The sequence below is a fragment of the Bubalus kerabau genome, chromosome 13 (genome assembly GCF_029407905.1).
Source record: "Bubalus kerabau isolate K-KA32 ecotype Philippines breed swamp buffalo chromosome 13, PCC_UOA_SB_1v2, whole genome shotgun sequence".
Lineage (NCBI taxonomy): Eukaryota > Metazoa > Chordata > Mammalia > Artiodactyla > Bovidae > Bubalus > Bubalus kerabau.
This window is the reverse complement of record NC_073636.1, coordinates 20476315-20491954: the sequence shown is the minus strand read 5'-3', so window position 1 is coordinate 20491954 and position 15640 is coordinate 20476315. Positions and strand designations below refer to the sequence as shown.

Below are 15640 nucleotides of genomic sequence, written 5' to 3'. Positions count from 1 at the left end.
AAATCATCAATTCTTCATTGCTCAGCCTTCATTATGGTCCAACTCTCACATCTGTACATGACTACTGAAAAAACCATAACTTTGACTGTACGGACCTTGGCCTAACCGTAATTCTTGTTTGTATAGAATACTGAGAAATTGCGTAAAAGAAGTAGGGGTGGGGTGTGTTTCAGATTCACCTCAAGATTCAATGGGAAATGCAAAAGAAGAGCACTTGTGTTAGTCATAGTTGTCATCATCATTTGAACTCTAGAGTTTCTGGGTTTTGGGTCACCTATGGACCACTACCTACCACTACCTTGGTGGACAGCCCTTCAGTGTTCTCCTTGAGATCCCACGGTTAAGTAACTAGACCCAGAGATTTCCTTGAGAAACCACTTAATCAGATCATCCATATGTGGGTTCTTGATTACCATTTTTAGAACAGTTTCTTCACTGGCTAAACGATATCTGTCTGTGATTGGTTCATCTTTTCCCTGAAATCTGTCACTAAATATCTGGATTGTCTTGTGAACCAACTGATAACCTTATAAGGAGGCTTAATATAGCTAGGAAACCAGCACGGGTTGCACAAATGACACTGGTAATCTGAGTCAGGTTACCAGTCACATCATCTACTCTTCTTTATGTTCATTGTTGAACCAAAAGACCATCAGATGCTTATCAGGCATCACCTTCTTAAGTGTTAGTATACTCATCATAAGTGGGCCAAACTTAAGAAACAAGCTGGGGAAGGAGAGAGGGAATCAAGTGTTCACATCATTGTCGTCCCTCTTTCTTGGGCAGAGTGGTCACTGTCAAAGCACTCAGAATGAAGGAGTCTGTTGTGACACACCCCCTCACCAAGTCTCAGAAATTACCTCCTGAGGAGAAGTATCCCAGTCTGACTGGTCTCCTCAGGTCACTGGCAAAATGATCTTGAGAGCTTTAGATACTTTTTCATTAAAAATGAGTCTCAAAAATTCACTATATTGTAGGCTATCTACCAGTGCCAGGGACAAACAGCACTAACAGTAGTCATCAAGTGTAATTCAGTGAGCATGGTCTGCAGTGTCTTTGGTAACAAACTGTTTTGTTTTCTGATTTACCTTATGTTTCATTTTGTAAAGGTAACTGCCAATTTTTTTGGTTTTCTTTTGTTCTGTCCTAAAATACAGTGTATTGGATATCCTTAGTTTTTTATTTCACTTGACTTTATATACTGGGAATACCTCCATGTTAGTTTATGATATCTTTTTCATTTCCTTTACAGTTGTGTGCACAGTTGTTCAGACCATACTCTATACCATAGTTGATAATACCATCAGATCAGATCAGTCGCTCAGTCATGTCCGACTCTGCAACCCCATGAATCGCAGCACACCAGGCCTCCTTTTCCATCACCAACTCCCAGAGTTCACTCAGACTCACGTCCATTGAGTCAGTGATGCCATCAAGCCATCTCATCCTCTGTCGTCCCCTTCTCCTCCTGCCCCCAGTCCCTCCCAGCATCAGAGTCTTTTCCAATGAGTCAACTCTTCACATGAGGTGGCCAAAGTACTGGAGTTTCAGCTTCAGCATCAGTCCTTCCAAAGAAATCCCAGGGCTGATCTCCTTCAAAATGGACTGGTTGGATCTCCTTGCAGTCCAAGGGACTCTCAAGAGTCTTCTCCAACACCACAGTTCAAAAGCATCAATTCTTCGGCGCTCAGCCTTCTTCACAGTCCAACTCTCACATCCATACATGACCACAGGAAAAACCATAGTTTATAGTATATACTTTGGTTTATTGGTGAACCAGTTTGCACGTATACATGGTTTTGAGTATTTTGTAATTGCAAATATGCTGTGATGAATAATCTTGTGCATATACCATTTTGTGGTTTGGTTTATGACTATGTTTTAACCTAAAGTGTTAAGGAAACTGGAGACCTAATCAGAACATATTTGAAACCTATGAATATGAATGAAATAATGAGACAGTTTCAGTATACATCATTAAGACTGTTCTTACCATTTTCATATCAGTCCAGTATTATAATAATTTACTATAGTTTTTTTAAAATATGAGAAAATGTTAACATACATTTGTAAGTAATTTGAAAGTATAGAATCAAACAGTGTATCTATTTTTCCATTTATTGGAGTAAATATCTCTGTTTATATAGCTAGTGATAAAGTACCAGATGAAAATCCTGTGCTTGAGCAAGAGTCAATGTCAGAAACTCAACTGGAAGTAAAGAAACAAAGACCTTCTAAAGAAAGAAGACTCAGCTGTAAGTATAATAATTATAGATAATGTTAACTTATTTTTAATTAAACTCATCAGATTATTTCTCTTTGGCTCATGAGTATGTATTTGAAATATGCTGTATAGAAGACTTAATGTGTGAATTCTCTAAGATAACTAGAGAACAAAGGCAAAATTATTCATATCTCTTGTTTGGTATTTCTGATTTTGTGGTCATAGGTCAATCACTCAGCATCTACCAAGGCCCTATAATAGACCAGTAAATGTCTCTCAAAGGATGTTTACCTTTCAGCTGACTCTTAGAGATGTGCATTTGAAAGCCTAAAGGGGTGCCTCTGACCTATTTCAGTGGTCTTCTGCCACAGCCTCCAACTGGTAAACAGAAATGCTGCTGAATTCTGTAACTCAAAGAACAAATAGGGATTAGAAGTGTGCCAGGGAAGGGCAGCCTGATGACCTGTTGGAGGGCCTCCATGGCATCCTCTTAGTCATGACCCCATGGAAAGGAAGTGGCCTTTCTATTTACCCTATAGATGAGCGTCATCACAGACTATACATAAGGAATGTGAGAATGTAATCTCTTAGTTGTCCCACCGGTCTCTGGGCCTTCTCTTCATTTGTGGAAATAGAGAGGACCAAAGCTTGGCACTGTTTTCTGGAATGAGATATCTTGCCCCTTACAGATCATGCTCAGGAATTTTATTAAGAGTGCCAGGTAACTACCTTGTTCATAATAATGGCTCCACAGAGTTGCCATATGTCGGTCTGTGGGGCATCCATCCAGTCTTTGTCTAGTAGTGCCCATGTTGGACCCAAAGACAATGTCATCAATAAAGTGGAAGTCTGTTGCACCCTTTGATGGTGGAGCATTTTCATATCATCACTTTTGCATTAATGACAGATATTCAGAGAATTTTGTTAGCCTTGTGGAAGTATGGTAGTTCCTCTCAGGAATACATAGCAGGGTTTCACACTGACAGTTAACCTATACTAATGATATGTATATCAGTGGGGCCAAAACAATGGAAATTTGTAGTGATTTAAAGGGACACACCCATCGTTGGATCTGGTAAGGATCCCACTGGTAATGGCCTCAGACCCAATGGCCTGGGGTGCTTACCCAGATCTCTCTCCCTTATGTGGTGAACATTGTGTGTTTCTCCATCATTCTGGTGTCAGAAGTTGAGATGATAGTCATATAACCACCGTATCCAAAAGACCCAGGAAATATACTGAACTCTCCTCATGTTCCCACTGTGGACATAGGGACTTGGTCTAACTCATAGTCTTGTGCATTTTTGAAAGCAAAGTGTTCTTTTTTTCTTTTCTTTCTTTAAGACATTTATTTATTTTTGGCTTCGCTGAATCTTCCTAGCTTTGAGTGGGCTTTCTCCAGTTGCAGTGAGTAGGGCCTACTATTTGTTGCAATGCTCGGGCTTATCATTGCAGTGGCTACTCTTGTTGTGGACCACAGGCCCTAGGCACATGGGTTCAGTAGTTGCAGCATGCAGGCTCAGTCATTTCAGCTCACCAGATTTAGAGCTCAGGCTCAGTAGCTGTGGTGCATGGGCTCAGTTGCTCCACGGCATGTGGAATCTTCCAGGACCAGGGATCGATCTTGTGTCCCCTGTATTGGCACTCATCCACTGTGCCACCAAGGAAGTCCAAGAGAGTTCTTGATAGAAGTTGGTGGGCTCTCAGAATACTCATGTCAAAATTCAGTGGAAAGCACTGAGCAGTGATACCTGTATTAGTTGTAGGAGTCATCTCTAGGTGGACACTAGTTCAGCTTCCTTCTAGGCATCCAGTGGGTCTTCAGTTCCTTGGTAGTAATCCCATCAGCCTATCTCTCTGATATCTCATATTGGATATTCACTGGTAGATCTCTTCAGGGGATCCAGGCCTAGATTGTTCAGGAATAGGTTACTAATTACCATTTTCACATTGTTTTTACTGTTGGTCAGTCACTGCTACATTGGCAGTAGGTGCTATTCCGTGTCCAACAATCTGTCAGTCAATATCTAGATTGTATAGTTCCTAATAACCTGACCTTATGAGGAGGCTTATTTGAGCTCAATAGTTATCTAGCAAGGGTGGCATGAATGAATCAAGAAATCCAAATCTGGTTAAATATCTCACTGTCCTCAGTGTAGACTCTGGGACCACCAGTGTGGCACAAAGGGGCACTATCATTTCTGCAGTGATGATCCAAACATGTTTTTCAGTGGTAGAGAACTCATCACAGGTTGGTCATTCTGTCAGATCCAAAATAATTCCCTAGTGATGAAGGAGAGAGTTTCAAATGTATGCCCTTTTTATTCCCCACTTTTCTTCCACCTCCTCAGCCAACATGACTGCTGTCAAGGCTCTCTAAAGAAGGTATTTTGTACCTTCTGCACAGTGTGTGTGTGCCCCTCTCCTTCACTAAGTTTAACAAGATTAATACCTTTAGTATGAAGGCAAACTACCAGGTTTCTTTTCTTTTGCCACTGGGAACAGTGATCCTATGGCTCTCTCTCTCTCTCTCTTTTTTTTTTTTTTTTTTCGTTAAAACATACATCTCAGTAGCTCATTGTCAGTCCCAGGAGCAAATTTAGAGCTAACAGTAGTTAGTGTGTACAGCTAGACATGCAGGGTTTCCCACAGCTTTACATCCCATTGCTAGTGGACCATAAGCAGCTGCTGCTGCTGCTAAGTCACTTCAGTCGTGTCCGACTCTGTGCGACCCCATAGATGGCAGCCTGCCAGGCTCCTCCATCCCTGGGATTCTCCAGGCAAGAATACTGGAGTGGGTTGCCATTTCCTTCTCCAATGCATGAAAGTGAAAAGTGAAAGTGAAGTCGCTCAGTCGTGTCCGACCCTCAGCGACCCCATGGACTGCAGCCTTCCAGGCTCCTCCGTCCATGGGATTTTCCAGGCAAGAGTACTGGAGTGGGGTGCCATTGCCTTCTCCGGAACCATAAGCAGTAGCACACAAATTGCTGCCCTAGCTTTCTCAGAGCCCCTCTGGTGAATCTAATTTGATTGACCCAGCAGGTGTCTTGGCTAATGAATCAAGGTCTAGAGAAAAGATCCTGTTCCCCCTCAGAACTGAAAAGCCTAAAGAAATACAATTGCACTTTCCTAAGGCACCCTGTGTGGTTGCTAGCCCTGTCCAAAGCACACTGGCCTGGCTGTCACAGTGCCCCAGGGTCCGCTCAGACTCTTGCTAATGCTCCTGTGGTACCCTCCCCCACCTCACCCCAGAAGGTCCCACAGCTTTACTAAGCACATCTCAAAGTGTGCCATCCCGAAGTGTGCCTTCTGAAAGGCTTTGAGCTTCATTTACCTTGCTTGCTGTCTGAGAGAGAGAGACCAGTTTTTGAGTTGGCCAATTAAAATAGCAAGCCAAACTAAAAGTAACAAACGTTTACTCACTTACTGCAATAGTTCAAGCAGGAAAGGGCCCAAGCTATAGCCATGTTCTGTTTCCCCACTTGGAGCAGCTATAGGTGAGGGTTAGATGTATTAATACCAGTGCAAACCTGGTATGAGATGTAGAAGAGTATCATCTCACAGCTGAAGGAGCTCCAGACAAAAGACTCTTGGTAATTTATGGATCCTCTGAAACATCTTGAATACTGAATCGTAACTGAGAAAAGTTTCTTCAGTCCCTCCTCACCCATCTCGCATAAGGTAATGCCGTCAGTGGCAGTGCTGGAATAGTACAATGCCCTAATCAAGTCCACCCCTACCACCGCCACACTGAGGCTTCCAGTTGACGGTGACTGAGCTAAGAATGCAGTGTGCTTAAGAGAGTGGTGGGAAGGGAGGGCTGTGTCCATGACTGCAGCTTCTCCAGTGGCCGCAGTGCACTGGCTGTGCATCAAGTCTCTGTGAGTTAAACTTCTTTTCCCCATGGTACGTGCTGCATGTGTGCCAAGCTGCTTCAGTTGCGTCTGACTCTTTGTGACCTCATGGACTGTAGCCTGCCAGGCTCCTCTGTCCAGGGAATTTCCCCAGGCAAGAATCCTGGAGTGGGTTTCCATGCCCTCCTCCACAGAATCTTCCCAATCCAGGGATTGAACCTGTATCCCTTTTGTCTCCTGCATTGGCAAGAGGATTTTTTCCCACTAGCGCCACCTGGGAAGCCCCAAAGTTAACTCCAGGTAATGCCGTTATAGATGTCTGATTCTGCCTGAAAGATCACATGTAAGATCTAGACTGGAGTCAGGTTTCTTAAGTATGTTCACATTTTTATATATGTATTTACACATACATACATATTTTATACATGTACATTAGCATGTATACCTATATATGTGTATATAAACCTGCATAGACATGTTTAGAATTCATGATAAATCTTGGAAATCTTCAATTCTGCTTCACCCCTTCAGGACTTGTTCTGCCTTCTTTCATTTCATATGTGTATTTCCTTTCTAAGGGGCTTCCCTGATAGCTCAGTGGGTAAAGAATCCTCCTGCAATGCAGGAGACACAGGAAATGCAGGTTTCATCCCTGGCTCACGAAGATCCCCTGGAGAAGGAAATGACAACTCACTCCAGTATTCTTGCCTGAAAAATCCTTTGGGCAGAGGAGCCTGATGGGCTACAGTCCAAAGAGTCACAAAGAGTCAGACACAACTGAATGACTTAGCACACATGCACACACTCTGCGACTGTTCTCTCTAAATAACACATTTACTCATTTGTTAGACTTTGAAAATTATTTTGAAATTGTTTTGCCTATTCATATGGAAAAAAAAAGCCTACTGGAAATATTTTGTTATATATTGTCAATCTCTCCACTCTTCTGCCCATGAATGAGGGTATATGTCAAATATTGTATTGATGAGTTACTTGCATTAGTACTTGTTTTTTTCAGTAGGTTAATTTCTCTAAGTTTGCTTTCAGTTTTAGTTTCTCTTTTTTGTTTTAATTTTATTTTTGAAACATGTGGAACCTGAACTTGCTTCCAAAAGTAAATACTATGCAAAAAGATATACTTAAGGGAGTACCATTTCTTCCTCAGTTTGCTCCATTGCATCCTGTAGGTAACCAGTTACATTTTTTTTTTCTATCTCACTTGTGTGTCATTTTGTAAAGGTAACTATCTCTCTAATTCTCTCCCTTCCTCTTTCTTATTTATTTCCTTTTTCCCCCATCTTCCTTATCTGAAAGGTACCATACATTTCTCCTTTTGTGTTTTTTTCCCTCTCTTAATATTATCTCCTTGAAATCCCTCCAAGTCAGTTTATAGAGATTCATTTGATTCCTTTTACATCTTTACATACATCTGATAGTACCATATTATTTAGCATAATTTACAAAGTTTATAGAATTTCCCTGATAGCTCAGTTGGTAAATAATCCGCCTGCAATGCAGGAGACCCCGGTTTGATTCCTGGGTCGGGAAGATCCCTTGGAGAAGGGGAAGGCTACCCACTCCAGTATTCTGACCTGGAGAATTCCATGGACTGTATAGTCCATGGGGTCACAAAGAATCAGACATGACTGAACGACTTTCACGTCACTTCACAAAGTTTATAGTACATAGATTGTTTATCCAATTTCCCATGCATGAACATTTATATGCAGTTACAAACAATAATTAGCAAATGGTACACATATTTTGTTGGTCTCTGAAGTCTATGTCAATCTATAAAATATAAATAACCTAAGAGAAACAGAGACAAATACAAACTATATATAATGCCTGGAAATATTTATAAGATAATGAGAAAGATTCAAAACACATCTATTAAAACTCCTCTCACAGTGTTATCAGATCTAGCATTATGGTAACTTCACTATAACATCAGAAAAATTAGAATATTTCTCTTTGCTTATTATGAATTTGATATGTAGAGATTTCATAGTAGATGTATTTTTCTTTTCAGTGGGCTAACTATATCTCTCTTGTAGCTCATGAAAAAATATCAGATGCAAATCTTATGCATGACCATCAAGAATCAATGTCAAAAAGCCAAATGACGGTAAAGCAACAAAAAGAGAAAAAACACAGTAAGTATACTAATTACAGATAACTTTAAATTATTTAAAATTAATTACAGCCAAAGATCTTATTCTTTGCTTCATAAATTGTGTGTGTATACATATATATAGTAGATATTTTATACTTTGACCTAATGTATAAATATCCTAAGATAACTAGAGGATAAAAACTAAAGTTGTGAAATACTTGGTCAATATTTCTGATTGTAGTATTTTTCTTAGTCATGGGTCATGCACTCAGTATCCACCAAACCAATAAAAGGCACATAATTGTCTTCAAGAGGTATGTACCTTTCACCCTACTCCAGGAAGTTAGATATAGAGAGTCCCAGATTAATCCCGTCCTGTGGAATTGCCATCTTCCAAAGACTAACTGATGAACAGAGAAGTGCTGAGAATTTTATCTCAAAATCAGACCAGAAGTTTCAAGGGAAAATGTGACTGGGAACGTTTTTTTGTTTGCCTCCTGACCATCCTATTAGTTGAGATCCTTTCTTATGCAAGTATTTTTTCTGGAACTTAGTAGATGGTTGCAATCAGGGCCCCTGAGGGGAATGTAAGAGTGCCAGTAGCAGAATAGTTCCACAGAGTTTTGTGGGGCTCTCATTTGTTGTGACTGACAGGACAAATTTTGGAAGATATCTCTAGAATAATGTGTATTGCCCTTTCCCACAAGGTCCTTGTCCATGCTTCTGTTAATGACCCTGCTATGCTGCTAAGCATGGTCAACATAGCATCTGGCCTTGTGGGATGATACACATGCCAGGATGCACCAGAAGGATGAGGATGTCAACAATAGTGTGGAAGCCCAGTGCCCCATCTGGGAATGGGACTTCTTCCTGCACTTGGCCTTATGCAAGGACATTAAAGGTGTACTGCAACCTTTTAAGCAAAAAGCAAACTGATCATATCATCTGTGTGGACAGAGACATTGAAGGAGCATTTGCAACATGAATTCCTTCATACCTAATTCCCTCAGCTGGGGCAAGAGCCTCTAGGACGGTCACAATGTCAGGTAAGGCCAGGGTCCTGATCAGTACCACAGCACTGAGCTCTAGTACAGTAGTTCTGTAGTCCAGTCCAGGCATGCAAGGCTCTTTGCAAAGGTTTACTTAGTTAAACTGAATGGAGAAATAATCTCACAGAGACATTTGCCTTACTGAAAGTCAGCAAAGATGGCTAGCATTTGTTTATCCTTTGCTTAGTAGTTGATCTGGAGACATGTCTCTAGGCACTGGTAGTCTGGTAGGTTTGCATTCTTCCATGTGCCCCACTGAAATGATCCTGAGTACAGCAGTGCTCATCATGGCTTGGGGCTTATGTGAGTTCGAGTTCACATAGAAAATACATCTGTACTAATGATATATTCCGGAGAAGGCAATGGCACCCCACTCCAGTACTCTTGCCTGGAAAATCCCATGGACGGAGGAGCCTGGAAGGCTGCAGTCCATGAGGTCGCTGAGGGTCGGACACGACTGAGAGACTTCACTTTCACACATTGGAGAAGGAAATGGCAACCCACTCCAGTGTTCTTGCCTGGAGAATCCCAGGGACGGGGGAGCCTGGTGGGCTGCCGTCTATGGGGTCACAAAGAGTCGGACACGACTGAAGTGACTTAGCAGCAATGATATATTCAGGGTTTCCCAGGTGGCACAAATGGTAAAGAACCTGTCTGACAATGCAGGAGAGCCAAGATCTGCAGATTTATTTCCTGGATTGGGAAGATCCCCGGGAGGAGGGCATGGGAACCCACTCCAGTATTCTTGCCTAGAGAATGCCACAGACAGAGGAGCCTGGCAGGCTACAGTCCATGGGGTTGCAAAGAGTCAGATATGACTGAAGCAATTTAGCATGCATGCAATTATGTATTCAGCAGTGGGAGCTATGAAATAGAAGTTTATGATGTCTAAAAGCACCCACACCATGGTCAGGTTTAAGTAAGGGTCAAAAGGCATTACTTGTGTTCCTCTCATCCTGGTGTCAGAGTTGTGGAGATAACAGTCCTTGGTAAACTAGAAGCCAGTCTTGGGGACTAGAATCTCTAATCTTGCTTATTTGGAAAAGCCAAGTATTCTGGGTAAAAATAGAGTTGTCAGATTCATCTTAAGGTCACTGTGGAGAGCACGTTATTAGTAATAAGTTCATCACCATTTTGAGTCTCATGGGGCTGTGTTGGCCACCATGGCTCACTTCCTGGCACAAGATGTGTGCTGGAGAGTCCATCCATCCCTTCCTTGACCCTCTATTGCTGGGGAACTAGACAGTGTTTCCAGTGGCAAGGAGCTCACCATGTGTGGGCAGAAGTTTTCAGAAACCAAATGTCAGCCAGAAGAGGAAGGAGATTGTCTCAGGTGTTTGTGTATTTTCTTCCTCATCCCCTCCCTTGTCCCCCTTGGACACAGTGGCCCCTGTCAGGAAACTCAGAACCAGAGGTTCTGTTGAGACACAGCCAGCAAGGTGTCTGTTTCCCTCACTAAATTAACAGTTCTAATGAGGTGGATGAAACTGGAGCCTATTATACAGAGTGAAGTAAGCCAGAAAGAAAAACACCAATACAGTATACTAACGCATATATATAGAATTTAGAAAGATGGTAACAATAACCCTGTGTATGAGACAGCAAAAGAGACACTGATGTATAGAACAGTCTTATGGACTCCATTGGAGAGGGAGAGGGTGGGAAGATTTGGGAGAATGGCATTGAAACATGTATAATATCATGTATGAAACGAGTTGCCAGTCCAGATTCGATACACGATACTGGATGCTTGGGGCTGGTGCACTGGGACGACCCAGAGGGATGGTATGGGGAGGGAGGAGGGAGGAGGGTTCAGGATGGGGAACACATGTATACCTGTGGTGGATCCATTTCGATATTTGGCAAAACTAATACAATATTGTAATGTTTAAAAATAAAATAAAATTTAAAAAAAAATAAATAAAATAAAAAACAGGAGTAAATCCTCCTCAGGTTGCTGGTCAAGTGAAACTGAGAAACCTGGATTATTTTTCATTAGACTTGAATCTCAGAACCTGGCTATATCATGGAGTATCCATCATTGTCAGAACGGCATGAGAGCAAAGAGTAGTTACTGGGTATGGCTCAAGTCAGCCATGTCTGCAGGGACTCTTGTGACCCAGTATATTGTTTTTGATTTACATTTCCTGTATTTCTTGTTTTAAAAATAAGGATCTTTCATCATCTTTTTTTTTTTTTCCAAATTTCCTTTATTCTTTCTTTCCTTCCTTCTTTCTTAAACCATACTTGGTATTCTCTCTTTTAGGTTCCCCCTCTACCATTAAGCACTGTATCCTGGAGATGCTTCCCAATCATTTCATCAGGATCATTATTATTCCTTTTATATTTGTTTGTACAGCTCCATATGCACATTGCACCCTACAGTCTATATTTTTATACTTTACATATGATACTTTAGCCTACCAGTCCCCTATGCTTTATGTTTAAGTGGTTTTAATATTTTACAGTTACAAATATTATGCTATGAATAACCTTGTACATATGTATTTCTTTGTTTGGTCTATTGAATTATATTAACTAAAAATATTGAGACAACTCAGAAAATGAGAAACTTGACATAAAACACATTTGAATTCCACGAGTATTATTTTTATGGTAAAGTACCTTTCACACACACTCTCACACACACTCATTAAGACTTCTCATGGTTTTCATGGCAGACTTCACAATATGGTGATTTTCTTCTTAACTTCATAAAAATGAGATAACTGCTGCTATTTTCATTTTATAAATTGTAAGCTAAACGTTTCACCATAGATCTTTATTTTTATTTAGTTGATAAATTCTTCTCTTTTTGTAGTTCAAGATGAAGTACCAGATGGAAATCATATGCTTGACCATCAAGAGTTAATGTCAGAATCAGAGATTCAAGTGAAGAAAGAAAGCTTTCACACAGGGGAAAGATTTACTAGTAAGTGCAAAAACTACAGAAAAATTTATATTGTTTAAAATTAAACTCATTAGATGTTTTTATTTTGGTTTATGAAAATGTATTTGTTGAGCATATATTCATATTGAAATATTTCACTTTGACTAAAATCAGATACCATGAGATACCTAGAGAGAAAAGCAGAAATACTGATACCATTTGATTGAAATTTTTGTCCTTAAGAGCATTTTGTGACCAGAAGATGAATGGCCCAACGCCCAGTAGCTGGTTAATACCTATGTCTCCAAAGTAGTGTGCCATTCAGCCAGCTCCCAGTATTTATAACTACAGAAGCCCAATGGATGCCTCTATGCATGATAGGGCCCTTGTGCCATAGTCTCCATTAGCAAACAGATGTTTTGGAGATCTGTAAATCAAGCATCTGATGATGGTCAGGAGGCCTTTTGGAGGGCCTTTTGGGTACTCTCTTGGTTGTATCCTCACTAAAATGAAGCAGCCTCTCTGGTAACCACATAGATTGGCTTCATCAAGGACTCTCTTTGGGCAAAGGAGAATGCAGGTGGTCGAAAGGGTTACACTATTTGCTGGGCCCAATTATTTGTCAGAGTTGAATCACCCAAGTTTGGAGGTCTTGTCTTCTGAAATGAGAATTCATGCCCCTTAGAGATCATGCCCAGGAATTTCACTATGGTATCAGGTAACTAAGCATGTGTACTGATGGTTCAGCCAGGAGCCACTGGTAGATCCACACAATGTCTAGTCCTTGTTGGGTGGTGTCCTTTGTGGTGGGAGGGCTAGTTGAGTGAAAACTAATCCTCCCTGTAGGAGCAAGCCACTTAAAATTGGTGACCTCTTCTCTGTAGCTCAAATGGTAAAGAATCTGCCTGTGAGTCAGGAGACCAGGGTTCGATCCCTGGGTTGGGAAGTTCCTCTGGAGAAGGGAATGGCAATCCACTCCAGTATTTTTGCCTGGAGAATTCCATGGACAGAGAAGCCTGGCAGGCTACAGTTCGTGGGGTCGCAAAGAGTCAGACATGACTGAGCAACTAACACAGTCCTACACACAGACACAGTCACTACTAACAGATATGTGAGCAGTGTGGTGGCCACGTGCAGGACATGACAGCTCAGGTAGCTAGAGTTCTGAAACAGCATTGGTACAATTACTCATTTGCTTAATCCTGTAATGCTTCTCAAATGGTTTCAGAATAGCTCTGAATATACCATTACTAAAACAAATCAAGTTATAAAATGATTGCATGACTTGTTTGTTGTCCACCTCCCCCCAAATCACCACACTTCCATGTCCAAGACAGGGTTTTTAGTAAATACTGGTTTGAGGAATTACTGCTTTTATTCTCCCTGCAGTAGTTTCAATTCTTTAAGTTTGCTTTTTCTTTCCATTCCATCATCTTATTTGTTTTAGCCTAATTTTTATTTTGAAATACATAGAGCATGAAACTACTTCCAAAAGTTAACAATATACAAAGCAGTATGCTTAGAGGCTTCTCAGTCTTCTCTCTTCTTGTAGGTATCTATGTGCATTGTTTTGTGATAGTTTTCCTATCTTTTCTCTATTTTTTGTCTCTCCTTTATTTTTTCTCATTTCTGTTTTATTACCCAGTGTTTGCATATTAGTTTTCCCCTTCCAGTTTTTTTACTTAATATTATTTCTAGAAATCCCTCCAAGTCATTATATAGAGTTCAGTTTCATTCAGAGTATAGTACTACATATAGCTGTTTGTAACCACAGTATTTACCATAATTTATATTATACCACAGTGTGTAATGCATACCTTAATTTAACTAATTCTCTCCCTTAATATTTTTATGGTTTTGAATATTTTGCACTTCTAAATACTGAGTTGACCAGAAAATCTATTCAAGTCTTTCCATAACATCTTACATAAAGACCAGACTGAACTTTCTGGCAAACCCAATACATTGTACATGAATAACTGTGTACACATTCATTTGTATTTTTTATTCTATGAACATGTGTCGGCATAAGGTATAAATAACTTATGAAATCAAGAGACTTTTATATATATATATATATATATATATATATCTGTGTGTGTATTATTATATAATGTCTAGAAATACTATTGAAACACCTTCTTTGAGGTATACCAATTAAAAATGTTCTCATAAAAACTGCAGTGAGGGATCACCTCACGCCGGTCAGAATGGCCATCATCAAAAAATATACAAACAATAAATGCTGAAGAGGGTGTGGAAAAAGGGAACCATCTCGCACTGTTGGTGGGAATGTAAATTCATACAGCCACTGTGGAGAAGAGTATCCTGCTGCTGCTGCTAAATCGCTTCAGTTGTGTCTGACTCTGTGCGACCCCATAGACGGCAGCCCACCAGGCTCCCCCATCCCTGGGATTCTCCAGGCAAGAACACTGGAGTGGGTTGCCGTTTCCTTCTCCAATGCATGAAAGTGAAAAGTGAAAGTGAAGTCGCTCAGTCGTGTCTGACTCTTCACGACCCCCATGGACTGCAGCCTACCAGGCTCCTCCATCCATGGAATTTTCCAGGCAAGAGTACTGGAGTGGGGTGCCATTGCCTTCTCCGGTGGAGAACAGTATAGAGGTTCCTTAAATAACTAGGAGTAGAGCTACCATATTACCCAGCAATCCCATTACTGGGCAATTACCCTGAGGAAACCATAATTGAAAAAGACATATGTACCCTAATGTTCATTGCAACACTATTTGTAATAGCTTCTTGCCTGGAGAGTCCCCACGGGCAGAGGAGCCGGACGGGCTACAGTCCATAGTGTCACAAAGAGTCAGATACAACAGAACAACTAAGCACAGCATAGAACGTGGTAGCCACCTAGATGTCCATTGACACATGAATGGATAAAAACGGTTGTGGTACATGTATACAGTGGCCATAAAACCAGACATGGAACAGCGGACTGGTTCACAATTGGGAAAAGAATATATCGAGGCTGTATATTGTCATCCTGCTTATTTAACTTATATGCAGAGTGCATCATGCAAAATGCCAGGCTGGATGACTGAAAGCTGGAATCAAGATTGCTGGGAAAAGTATCAACAACCTCAGTTATGCAGATGATACCACTCTAATGGCAGAAAGCAAAGAAGAACTAAAGAGCCTCTTGATGAAAGTGAAAGAGGAGAGTGAAAAAGCTGGCTTAAAACTCAGCATTCAAAACACTAAGATCATGGCATCCAGTCCTGTCACTTCATGGCAAATAAATGGGGAAAAAGTGAAAACAGTGTCAGGTTCCATTTTCTTGGGCTCCAAAATCAATGCAGACAGTGACTGCAGCCACAAAATTAAAAGATGCTTGCTCCTTAAAAGAAAAGCTATGACAAACCTAGACAGTGTTTTAAAAAGCAGATATCACATTACCGCAAAGGTCCATATAGTCAAAGCTATGGTTTTTCCAGTAGTCATGTGTGCACAGATGTGAGAGTTGGGCCTGAGTTCACCAAGAAGGCTGAG

At 40.8% G+C, this 15640-nt stretch overlaps 1 protein-coding gene across 1 annotated transcript in view; it reads left to right on the top strand.

Annotated features, from left to right (window-relative positions):
* Positions 1 to 15640, top strand: part of CCDC7 (coiled-coil domain containing 7) — a 262345-nt gene that overhangs the window by 117719 nt on the left and 128986 nt on the right. Inside the window, exons 24-26 of the mRNA XM_055543752.1 lie at positions 2148 to 2255; positions 8136 to 8234; positions 12065 to 12175. Coding sequence (XP_055399727.1) covers positions 2148 to 2255; positions 8136 to 8234; positions 12065 to 12175 — 318 coding nt within the window. The remainder of the gene's footprint in view (positions 1 to 2147; positions 2256 to 8135; positions 8235 to 12064; positions 12176 to 15640) is intronic.